Raw genomic sequence first — 12,997 nt, 5'->3', positions numbered from 1 at the left:
AAGAGTTTTTTTATTTTTTATTTTTTTATTGTACTTTAGGTTCTGGGTACATGTGCAGATCACATAGGATTGTTGCCTAGGCACACACATGGCAATATGGTTTACTGCCTCCATCCCCCAGTTATAAGGGTTTTTTGTGGAGTCTTTAAGCTTTTCTGATTCTAAAATCAGGTCATGTGAATGAGTGACAATTTGAATTCCTGTTTTCCAGTTTGGATGTCTTTATTTCTTTCTCTTGCCTGATGCTTTGGCTAGCATGTTGAATAAGAGTAGTGAAAGTGCGCATACTTGTTTAGTTCCAATTATTACAGGAAAGGTTTCCAGTTTTTCCCCCTTCAGTATGATGTTAGCTGTCTGTCATATATCCTTTGCCCATTTTTGAATCAGGTCGTTTGTGGTGTTTTTGGATGTTGTTGCATAGGGTAGTACCTTGAGACTATGTAAATACCCTGTTCCTCATTCACCTTTTACCCACTACTTTTAGCATCCTTTGTTGCTTCCTGGCTGAATTATTACAATTATAGTTGCCAAACAGTGATTTTCTAAGTTTATCATTTCTTATCAATTGGCTTTCTACTTCATGAAAAAATTCCCCTCTCTTGATTTATTTATTCATGCATTTATTTATGACTTCACGGACTTGTTTCCTATTTTTGCAATGGGTGCTAATCTATACTAATATTTGTTTTGATGCTCCAATGGTTCTAGATTTGGCTAGTGGGATCCCTTTAAAGTTAGCCTCTGTGTCCTAGTAATGTGTGCCTATTATCTTTTGAGCAGTTCTGTACTTACTGGCAAAACAAGATTTTCAAGTTTATCTTGTACCTTTCTTGCCACTGCCCTGGAATAATCAAATAATCAACCATTTCTCTAAGAAGCCTTGTGTGTTGTTGTTTTTTTTTTAGTGGAGAATGATATTTAGAAAACAAAATCTGGGCACCAAGTGTGCTCCCAGTTCCTGTCAGTGGACAAGAGTGAGTGAATACATGCATGTATATATAGACTATATGTATATTTATATATCTGTCCATGTATATTAAACAACTATTAATTAATACCCACACTTCCAATTGCAATCCCACAACAGAGGGTTCATTCTCACTTTTTTCCTTTTCATATTTGTATCATTGATAGTGAGAATCTGGGGCTTCAGTGATCCTCAATATGTATTACTTATGTGATTAATGCCCCTGTATGAGGTCATTCTTCATTTGCCCTCTTCATCCCACCTGAGTTCTGACACTCCAATGCCAGGCTACATGAATGCCTGGTGAATGCCTTCTTCACCCCATGTTGGGCTGCCCATGGCAGCCCCTTTGCAGATGCCATCACCCCCCCGCTTAGTTATGATACCCTGTGCCAGGTGCCACATGAATATGCTCCTTGGCCGACTTGGGCTCTGAAACTTCAAACTAGGCCACCACTGCTGTCTCTTGTGAGGATGCCATTCTCATCTCACTCAGTCTCTGATAGCCCAAACCTGCTCCGTGACACAAACCTGTCCCATCTTGCTTAAGTTTGTCAATCCGTGCTGCCACATTTCTCCCCCATCAAGATGCCTATCTTTCCTAGCCTCTCTGAGTGGCTTTTAGATTGAATTATTCAGGGCCAAGGATGCTAAAAAATGCCCAACAATGCATCAGACAGTCCCACACGATGAAGAATTGTCCCTCACCGAAGGCCAATAGTATCCTTATTAAGAAGCCTTAACATGAAGACCTAGAAACAGAAAGGAAATATGGAGGGGAAATATGGCTGTGAGTCTCCAACACGATTTAAGGAAAGACATGAAACCAGAAACCCAGGTACTAGCAAGTCATTTTATCATTTGTTCATTCAAGAAGAATGTGTTGATAATTTGCCAAATTTGTTAGCTCCAGGGAATCAGAGGTGAATGAACAATGTGCCTGCCTTTAAGGAGTGCACAGCCTAGTCACTGTGGGTAAAATGTTGTATTTCAACAGCGTTCAGAGATAAGCAGTTGTAAAACATACTATTTTGTAAACCAAGAAATAAAGTCTTCCAATAGATCTGTATCATGATTTTTATCCCTTGGAGTGTTTGTTGTATGTTTGTTGCTACTTAGGTTGTTTCTACTTTTTGTTTGTTTTTTTTTTGTTGCTGTTGTTGTTGTTGTTGTTTTTTACAACTATAAACAATATAGTAACAATTTGGCTTACATTGAAATGTGGGTGCACAACAGGTATCTTGCCTTGGCCTTCTTGCTCACTGCCATAGCCCTGGCACCTAACTTAGTGCCTGACTCAGAGTTAACTTAGTGCCTGACTCAGAGTTGACCTTCATGCATATTTTTCGAATGAATGAATGAATGACTATATTTGGGAAACACTTGTTCAAGTTTGTTTATAGAATAAACTTCTCAGACATGAAGTTATGCTCTCTTTCCCCAGCCATTCCTCTTGAAGTACCTTAAGCAAACTTCTACTATGGAAATCAATACAGGCAGCCCTCTGTATCTGTTGGGTTTTGCGTCTGTGGATTTAACCAACCATGGGTTGAAAATATTCAGGAAAAAATCTTGTGTCTGTATTGAACATGTACAGACTTTAAAAATCTTGTCATTATTCCTTAAGTAATACAGTATAACAGTTATTTACATAGCATTTACATTGTATTAGGTATTATAAGTCATCTAGAGATGATTTAAAATATCCAGGAGGATGTGCCTAAGTTATATGCAGATACTGCGCCATTTCATACAAGGAACTTGAGCATCCACAGATTTTGTATCTGTGGGAAGTCCTGGAACCAATCCATTGAAGATATTGAGAGTGTGTAAGATTATATTGAAAAGAAGGAAGCTCAGCAAGAAGCAAATAATTTCTGAAATGAATTTCTCATAAAAGATTATGAATAGAAGGCACAAACTAATGGAAAAAACAACACCCTCAACAACTTATTAAAATGTTTCTGTGATTCTAAAAGTTATACATACATGCATACACATACAATGAAAATTTGGAAAATGAAGAAAAGTATGAAACTGAAAATAAAAACCATTCATTGTTCTGTAGCCTAGATATAATCATGCTAATATTTTGGAAAATGTCCTTCTGGAGATATAGATATAGCTATGGATACAGATATAGATATAAATATAGATATAGTACAACTAGTTATTTTCCTACTGCCAAACATTTGTTACTTCCAATGTTTTGCAATTAAAAAAATCCTACAGCAAATGTTTTTGTACCTAAATCTGTGACTAATTTGATAGCTATTTCCCTGAGAGAGTCTTGTGCTAGAGTTGGTGAAATAAAGGAAACATTCTTAAGGCTATTGGTACATATTTCCAAATTGCCTTAGACAAAATGACAAATAAAGACCCAGACTTTAAAAAATACATAAAAATTAAAAAAATTAAATGAATATAAGAATCATGCATTTTTTTCTACTCTGAATACAGTCATCCCTCAGTATTCAAACGGGGATTGGTTCCAGGATCTTCTGTAGATACCAAAATCCATAGATACTCAAGTCCCTTATATATAAAATGGGGTAGTATTTGCATATCACCTATGCACTTCCTCCTGTATACTTTAAATCATCTCTAGATTATGTACAATACCTAATTCGGTACCTACACATTATATCATTTCTGTGAATTCAACATAGTACCCAGCATGTGGCAAATTCAAGTTTTGCTTGTTAGAACTCTGTGAATTTATTTTTCCCCATTTTTTGGATCCATGCTTAGTTGAATCCACGGATGCAGAACCCATGCATACAGAGTGCCATCTGTATACTGATCCTGTTCTTTTTCTTTTCTTCATCTTATTGTTAAGAAATTCAAGTGCCAAAATTGAAGCTTAAGCACAGGCTCTATACTGAGTCTAATTTGGGCACATTTATATTCTCCTTTCCTTAAGACCTAGTTTTCTTTTTTTTTTTTTTTCACCTTTGACTTTTTTGTAATGACTAAGACCTAGTTTTCTATTTGTGTTTTTCCAAATAGAATGTATTTGTTGTAAGCCTTCTCAAACTCTTTGGTAAGGAAACATAAAGACACAAATGATGATAGAACCTTGCTATTTCCATCCAAAAGTGCACTTGAATGAAACCTATGGTCTAGGAGGGAAAAATTACCTTGACTAACTAAGTTCAGCCTAGCCTTTCCAGAAGAGAACATGAAGCAACAATTACTATGGATAGCATTATACTGTTCTCAATCTGCACTAAATTGTCACTGTCTTCATCAAAGAGTCTTCCTCTCTTTCAAATCTCCCCCATTCCTTTCTTTTGTGGCAGATTCAGAATTGAACTCCCAAATAAATCTAGCAGATTCTATCTCAATCCTTCCAGTTTTGGACAAACACGATCTCCTAAATGTAGGCAACAATGATTAAATTTTATAGAATAAGTTTCCTGGAATTTGTCTGCCCAGGTTGCTGATCTTACTCTGATCACCTTGCTGGCATTCTTATAGGTCCTATGGATGACACCTCTACGTCCACACAGACCTCACCTCTGCATATTTCCATCCATTCCCGCAACACACAGTCCAGCCGTGTGCAGCCATCCCCACTCCCCATCCCTCATGTAAATGATTGTATTCACATGGATAAACACTTCCACTCGCCTTGGAAATCCTGGTCCCTGAAGATTATTTCTGAAGTAATTGGATTTAAGGGTAAAGAGGCATCTTAGAAAAATGAGAACAATTGCAGTGAGGGATAAATTGTCCCTTTCCACTCTAGTTCTGAGGCCCGTTCATATTCTAGAGTTTGGGTTCCCCCCACCCCCAATACCCCAAGGCATAGCCATACATTGAGACATTGGCCCGTTTCAGGAAGGAGTGAGTATGCCAGAACTGAAGGCGGGGATGACATTAACATCTGTATATTCTTGTCTATGCAAAACATTATTATAGGTCTTCCAAGTCCTGTTAGTGGATATGTGTAGTTGAAAAACCTGTTTTTTTTTTTTTCTCACCATAATGTTGAATTTTTGAAATAGGTTTAGACCACACAGGCAGACCTCTACCGACAAATAGGTTAAGATCCAGCAAGTGACTTCATCTGTTGGTTTGAGTTTTCCCACAAAGCACTGTCTTATGAATGTTTGCCCCCAGCTAGTCAACTCAAAGTGCCTGAAAGACTGCACATGTACACTAAGAAACAGTATAAAACAATGCTGCGAATGAGTAAAACAGAAAAGGAATACATTTGAATAAGACTATATAGAGAGAAAGTTGATTTTTAAAAAAGATTTACTTGGAGAAAAGTGAAGAGTTAACTGGAGACACTTATGAAGCTTCTCAAGAGAAGCCTGAGTGTTCAAACGTTATTGGCAATGTTCTTTTATTCCTTTTGATCTGTTTTCATTTTGAATATTTAAAGCAACTGAGTCTTTTATGATGTCCAATTTCACTTCAAAATGTACCTTGCATTTTCCTTGATATAGAAGGACTGCTATCCCTACACATATGCTTGCCGAGTATTTTTTAACATTTGCGTTATTAGTAGCTATGAGTAGTAATAGTAGTATTTGGATTACCAATAAACCCAAAAAAGAGAAATGATGAGGAAGTTGGATTTCTAAAGTTAACTTACCAAAATGTAGTAGATAATTGAAATGGCTCTGGCGAGTACTGAAAAAGACTTCATAGGAGGTAGGGGGCTAAGAAGATTTTGAGAGGAGAAAGGAGCAGAGGAAGACAGGGTTTGTCCATGATTCCGCTCAGGGGCATAAAACAGGTGGAGAAATGGCATTAGATGCTCAGTTCTATCTGCTATGTGTGCAACTGATGACACATGCCACAGTAGTAGGATTCACCAAGCCCAAGCCTTGAAAATGAAACCAACTTTAACTTAGATTGAACCTAAGATGACCTATTTTGACTAATGTTAGATAAACTTTTTTCCAGATGTTTTCAAATGTTCTCTGCCTACTCCAGTGATTTTTTAAGTCAAATTTAAGTATTACTATTTCTATTTCTGTTTATTTCACAAATACTATTTAGGTATTCTCTCTTTCTATCCTTTTTCCTACCCCACTGTCCCCTGCACGCAGTGCCCGATGAAGGGACTTTGTTTTTGTGATGGGCCTTGAATGTGAAAGGGAATGGGTCTGGTGTGTGTGTGTGTGTGTGTGTGTGTGTGTGTGTGTGTGATGGAGTTCATATGTGGAATGGCCTGGAGGGTATACTTCCTTCTAGCCTTACATGTTTTTTTGGCATGGGTGATGTGGGAGAGATTGCTAGCTATTTATCAAGGTCAGTGTCTTTTACAGAAATAGAACTGATTTTTAGTTGGGCACATGTTCTCTTTGAATAAAGACGTACAATTGCAGCCAGCTGTGGCAGAAGAAAAGTGTACACCTTTCAGGTTGTATCCTTCTTTCTTCATTTTCTTGTTAGAATTCAGACATGCCAGTGACCCATCTTGGGACATGCAGATGTAAACCAGCACTCTAGGAATGGTGGTTCTGAGATAGAAGGCCTCCTGGACAGCCTCATGGGATAGAACTACTGTATCAGTCCTGGTCTGCCTATTCTGTGTGTTTTGTGTGAGAGGAATAAATTTAGATTTGCTTAGGCCATTGTAAATTCAGGTCTTCGACATTGTAGCTGAATTTAATCCAAACCAGCACATGGCGGAAAGAGAGGAAGCTAATCAATGTAATGGGATGCTACATATACAAGAAACTTGCTTAGTAGGTGCCACAAAAAGGTGATGAGTATTATGGATAGATATGGGCGATAAGGAGGTTCCCAGAAGCAGCAATATTGTCTCTGTTAATGCTAAAGAAGTAACCAAGCCTTTAAAGAATATATTAAAAATGTAGTATTCCCGTGTAATGCAATACCCAGAAATGCACTGTGGATAAAAACACACTGAAACTCAGTAAAAAACTTAATGTATTCCCTGAAAGAAATGATTAAAATTCCATCCCAGTACTGTTTGGCTGACCTTAAGATCAACTTGATGTTTAGCATTTCATATTTGTAGAGTTTAGATTTTAAGGAGGAGGGATTAATGAACATGCTTACTGACTGATTAAAAGAATACATCATAAAACAGAGAATATTCTTCAGTTACAGAGAGACAGCAATATGTCTGTACTTTGCAAGTTCATAGACAGGGTTCAATGCAAAAAAAAAAAAAGCTGGAATATTTTGGCTATACAAACAATAAACACTCAAGATAGCCATCCATCTAGATTTCCTAGCTCCCAGAGTTTGTGGAAATTACCAATTGTCATTCAATAAGTGTAGGAGATATGGGGAAACAGAGGTTATCAGAATTTCATCACGTCCTTGGGCTCAAACAGTAATTCTTTTTTTTTTTTTTTTTTTGAGTTGGAGGTTCGCTCTTGTTACCCAGGCTGGAGTGCAATGGTGCGATCTCGGCTCACCGCAACCTCTGCCTCCTGGGTTCAGGCAATTCTCCTGCCTCAGCCTCCTGAGTAGCTGGGATTACAGGCATGCGCCACCATGCCCAGCTATTTTTTGTATTTTTAGTAGAGACGAGGTTTCACCATGTTGACCAGGATGGTCTCGATCTCTTGACCTCGTGATCTACCTGTCTCGGCCTCCCAAAGTGCTGGGATTACAGGCCTGAGCCACCGCGCCCGGCCCAAACAGTAATTCTTGCTGCTTCCGAGCACATTTAGATTGTGGGTACATTCTAGAAAGTTACATTCTTCAAAGGTGAAACACATCCTTTGCCTAGAGTGAATGTATTATTTAATCAACTGAAATCATTAAAGCCACCTACATCATGACAGATGTGAGGATTTTGGCCAATGCCCTGGGATGGATGGGGGATGTGCTCAGCACCCTCCCACTCAGTGTGCATCTGGAAGCTCTCCCTTTCTTCCAGCCCAGAGAGAGTCTGTGTCTGGGGAGGGGTGGGGAGTCTGTGTTGTCTGGGAAGCACCAGGATGCATATCAGTCACTGTTTGGTGGGTAGCACAGTCACACGGCCCCTTTATCCAATCACTATGCTGGCCTTGCCTGGGCCAGAGACGAGAACTCTTTACAACACAGATGGTGCTATTAGTTTCAGTAAGAATGTTTGTGAAGGGCTTAACAGTTTACGAGTCCTCTAGGTTATTTGTTTTTATTTTGCCAGGAACTTTATTTAAATGGCTGATTTTGATCCTGGTGTTTGGACTTTGCAGCCACATCCTTCTAACTGACTAATCAATAAAGGTGTATGGAACTTGTCTTCTGGATCTATGGTAAAAATGGGCCTAGAAATGTCCCAGCCTGTGAACCCACTGGCTTTTTACTGGTGATGGCTTCTGATACTACCACCATCCAGAACACCAAGGACCTCTCTTGATCCTACAGAGATCTTTTCATGAACATTTCTCTGGACACATTTCCTCTCTACCCAGCTGGTTATTTAAATTGGTCTTTTCATGTTAACACATTCAGATTTTGGAGACTACCCCCAGTATAGGCAGGTTGCTTCATCTTTTTTTTTTCTTGTTGTTCATTTTATTTAGCTTTGGCTTAGCCCACTTATCAGACAACTGTGTGTTGTCAAAATAGTTGACTGCTCAGTTCTACCTTTACATCACATAACTTCACCAACCTATGGCTTTTGGTTATGGAAGAAACAAAGTTCCTTTTATCCATCGTGACTAGTTCTCTCCCTTAGAACCCAGACAGGCAGTACCTCCAGCAGCCTCTCAAGTCCCTTTGTTGAAAACAATTCAGGCTTACAATAGGCACTCTGAACTACTGCTTTTTCTCTGTTCCTTAAAAGAATTTTGTAGCCCACTACCTTGACCATTCCCTTATTTTTTTATGGTGTCACTAGTTTGTAACAGTGTCTCCTTTATTCAGGATGCATGCCTCTCATTGAGTCTACAAATCACCCCCTACATGTCTCTGATCAGTATATCTGCCTGTTCATGCATATGAGTAATCTGTTAATCAGCTTTTGCTTGATATTACTATGAACATTTCAACTTCAGGTTAGTATTGTCTTACTTCTCTGCATGGAAACTGATAAAAATTCACATCTACTTCAGAGCTTACCATCATCCCTGGCATTTTTCTTTTTTTTGCTTCTACCTTCCACATTGGTCCCTCTCCCACTCACCAGCCACAGAGGAGACGATAACAATGCTTCCATTGCTCTGCTTCAGCATGGGCAAGGCAGCCACAGTCAGGACCACATAACTGAGGAAGTTGACCTCCATGCTTTTGCGCACATGGTGAATGTCATCATGAAAAAAATTCAAAGAAGTGTTGGTGATGTGGTTGAGAATGAGCATGTCTAGTCCTCCTGCAAGAGATGGATATATTAAGAAATCATCTGGGGTTGATAACATTTCCCTTCTCCCAAAAGCTCTTTGGTGATCCCGAGGGCAAAGTTCAGAGGAGGAGGGAAGAGAAATAGCCTCACCCATGAGCTTTCCTGCTTGGACAACAAATTGCTCTGCGAAGGTCATGTCTTCCATGGTGCCAGCAATATAGTGCGCTGAGGCTGCTCCAAGCTCCAGACAGTGCGACACCACCTGCAGTGACACAGCAGAAATGACATTGATCTTAGCTGTAGACTTTGGGGTGGTAATCTCTGACATAATGGGGGTCTTAAATGAGAGATTGCTCACAGCCCTGTTTAGATAAGAAATGGTAAGTATGTTTGTGTGCTGCTGAATATAACCCTCGTGATCATCATCCTCTGTCTGAAATATTTTCTGGAACATGGTGGGGTTTAAATACATAAATCATCACAGTGCTGGGGTTTAAGTTCATGATTTATGCTTGTGGCTTCTGTGAATAGGTATTTCTGAAAGACTTATGAGTATAGATGCTGGTTACTATGTGGGTAGCTCTAGGTTTGTGAATGTTTGTACATCCTTGGGTTTGTGAGTCCATGAGATGGCATGTGTCTGGGAGTCTGCATGGGTATGAGGATATGTATTCATGAGCAGGTACTGGGATCTCAGTTTCTGAAAACATCTCTATGTATCTGTAGTTCCATGTGTAAATATGTGTGACTAGGCATGTCTGTGAGCATATATAGCTCAAGGACTCTGTGGCAGATTGCACACACACACACACACACACACACACACACACACGCATATGAATGAATGCTTAAATGTATACTTTTATATTCCTGTGGGTTTTTTGGGGTTTGAATCTATATATGAGAGTGCAAAATTAACGGTGTGTGTGTTTGTGTGTGTGTGTGCATCTGCATCTGTGTATAGATGGGCAGATATGCTAGCTTCTGGGTATATATGAGCACACATAAGAACACATCTAGGCATGGGCGGGTGCATGTATCTGTGGGCATAGAACCCTCACCTTCTGTAGGGTTTCTTTTGACCTCGCTGTCACCACCACATGGGCTCCCATCTTCGCCAGATGATAAGCTATTTCTCTTCCAATCCCTTTGCTGGCCCCTGTGACAATCACTTTCTTTCCTTGGAGCATCTCTGGGGAACCCCAAAAGGAAGTGAGGACCATACCCAAGTTGGCAGCAAAATTCCTTCTCCCTCCCTGGATATAGGCAGGCTTATCTCAATTTGTAACTTAAAAGGTTATGAGCCCAGATCAGTTTGTTACAAACTGCGTAAATCATTGTAAGAACAGGCCAGGTCTTTCATAAACATGCTCTGAAGTGGGGGTTTGCCCTGGTTGCTTAAACCAAGCCTCCCTGCTGTCATTTCTAAAAATCTTCATGGCAAGAGATCATAGGATGAGGGCAGAAGAGTCATGCTGGAGTTCCAGACATTTCTGGACTCTTTCAATTTTGCTCAATTGAAAGAATATTTAACAAGGAATCAAAACACATGTGTTCATAGAAATTCCAAGGATTTTCCCTCATTTCTATGTAGTCATCATCTCCAGAATTGTTTTTTTTTTTTCCATTCACTTATCAATCTCTTCAAAGAGCCCAATTAGCTGGCTGAGTTGTGAATTTGGGTATTACTCTCATTTTTGTAGAAGATTTCAAATTGCTTCCCATTAAGGGTGCCAAATAAAGCGTGGACTATTTGGCAAGATTTTGGCTACACGATTACCCTCCCTACACAGTCCCCCCCTGCCCACACCCTGTAGCTGGAAGACACAAAATTACCATCTCACTTCAGGTTTCCCTCTTTTTCACCAACTTTGAGGATCAAGAACATATCTTGATCCTCAGGAACACTCAAGCACCCCTGTGTTTCTTAAACCTATTACTCCAAAATGAGACACATGGGTACTTACCTGGTCTGAATTCCTCATACGCAGAATAGTAGTAGTAGGCCATGAAGAGCCCCAGAATGGGGAGGAGATGCTTTTTCATAAAAGCCATCTGACAGGGAACTGGCCTGAAGACTCCTGTAGGACACACAGAGAGAACCTACAGAGCTTTCTACAACCTCCTAAGCAGGCAGCAGCCTCTGAATTGTGACATCAGGGACGGGGGAGGCTGGAGTAGTCTCAGGCAGTGCTAGCCAATTTCCCTGTCAGAGCAGCGATTGGCTTTGGGTGGGATCCCATTCGTCCCTGGCAGCCTGTGTGGTGGATTTCATAATGGACAATGTTTACTCCATTTCATTGAGCAAGAGGAGACTTCCAGATGGCCAAGCTCATGACTGTACAGGACTGGATTCCTGAGCATCCCTACTCGAGTCCATCTTACTCTTAATACCGTTTACGCCAGGGCGAAAGTGGTTTGTCAAAGAGAGAGAGGAGTGCATGTAGGGCTTCTGGGGGGAAATGCGAGTAAGAGCAAAGAGAGCCAAACTCAAGCCAAATCTCACTCTCAGTGCCCCCACTCCCCCACCCAGTCGGAAGCAATTAAAAATAACAGCACAAAACAGCAAAATAAGCTGAAGAAAAAAAGTGTGCACATCTTGGGGGAAAATAATGAAAGCAAACAAGCTCTATAAGCCCCACACTCAAGTTCAATGAAAACGTATTACAACATCAAAGGAGAAATTGCAAGCCAGCCAGAACCCAGATGGCGGGAAATCCAAGACTGATTCAAGACTCTAAGGCAAGTGCAATGGATCGTACACTTATTACTTTAATGGAGAATAAAGAAGAAATAATGAGTGATAAGAAGGGCACTAAACTATTAAACTGGGTCTTGTAAATGCTGTGGAGGAATAAGAAACATGGAGAGGATGCTAGGGAGAGGCGACCTGATGTACAAGAAAAAAAAAAAGAAAAACTAGCACTAGGAAGTGAAACTAGATGGGGATGCCCACATCCCAGCTAAAAATAGATCTAGTAATAGTAAAAGGACCAGGGTGGTGAGAAACCTCTAGCAATTTAGAATTTATTATCAGGGAAATATAAAAATAACCACCTCAGTATGTCCATAGCACAAATTCATTAAGGAACAATCCTCAAATAAATAATTTAAGAGGTATCATTGTTAAGTTCTTCAATTCAAAACCAACCAATCATCAAGGAAATTACCCCATCACAATGCAATCCTGAGTTCTGTAAGTTATCAATAGAGCAGGGAAAAAAATTTAAATGTGATAATAAGTATCTCCCTTTGAAGGGACAGGAGTTGGGAGTAGGGGGGACAGAATTTACACAAGATTAAGGGAAATTAAGTTATGATTCCAAGTGCAGTATCTGGAAACACTCATCAAATTTTCACTTTAGAGTAAGAGAAAATAATTTAAGACCCAGAGGAGATGAAACAATTAGTCAACAAACGACCACAGCTGTGAGGGTCACTTGTGAAAAATAATGGAGATTTGAGAGCAGTTGAGGGCTGGATAGAGCTTGAGATCTGTGAAGGACAAAAAGAGAAAGAAGATAAAATTCCAGTAAAAATTAGGCTGCATGCCTTTAGAACTGTAAGATACATTTGTATAATTTTACAAAGATATTTATGATACCAAGATATATTGCAGACTAGACTCCATTTTCATCCCTAGAAGAAAAGAAGTGCCAGCCAAAACCCAGATAAGGTTTATTTTCTTAATCCTATACTATGAATAGTAAAAATTATATAAAACAATGAAAAGTTACTTTGAAATATGATGATGCTGAATAGAA

General features: G+C 39.5%; 2 protein-coding genes across 2 annotated transcripts in view; one reads left to right on the top strand and one right to left on the bottom strand.

The window, feature by feature from the left end:
• The window catches only part of HSD11B1 (hydroxysteroid 11-beta dehydrogenase 1), a 33,133-nt gene extending 21,698 nt beyond the window's left edge, over positions 1–11,435 (bottom strand). The window contains exons 1-4 of the mRNA XM_032289112.1: positions 11,201–11,435; positions 10,295–10,425; positions 9,384–9,495; positions 9,078–9,263 (exon numbers count right to left, since the gene is read on the bottom strand). Of these exons, the coding sequence (XP_032145003.1) occupies positions 9,078–9,263; positions 9,384–9,495; positions 10,295–10,425; positions 11,201–11,288 (517 nt within the window). The 5' untranslated portion in view covers positions 11,289–11,435. The remainder of the gene's footprint in view (positions 1–9,077; positions 9,264–9,383; positions 9,496–10,294; positions 10,426–11,200) is intronic.
• Positions 1–12,997, top strand: part of CUNH1orf74 (chromosome unknown C1orf74 homolog) — a 139,254-nt gene that overhangs the window by 72,492 nt on the left and 53,765 nt on the right. The window lies entirely within an intron of this gene.

The sequence above is a fragment of the Sapajus apella genome, unplaced genomic scaffold (genome assembly GCF_009761245.1).
Source record: "Sapajus apella isolate SASKATOON/1434 unplaced genomic scaffold, GSC_monkey_1.0 scaffold22, whole genome shotgun sequence".
NCBI classification, from domain to species: Eukaryota; Metazoa; Chordata; class Mammalia; order Primates; family Cebidae; genus Sapajus; species Sapajus apella.
The sequence above is the reverse complement of the archived record's forward strand: the minus strand, read 5'-3'. Positions and strand labels throughout refer to the sequence as shown.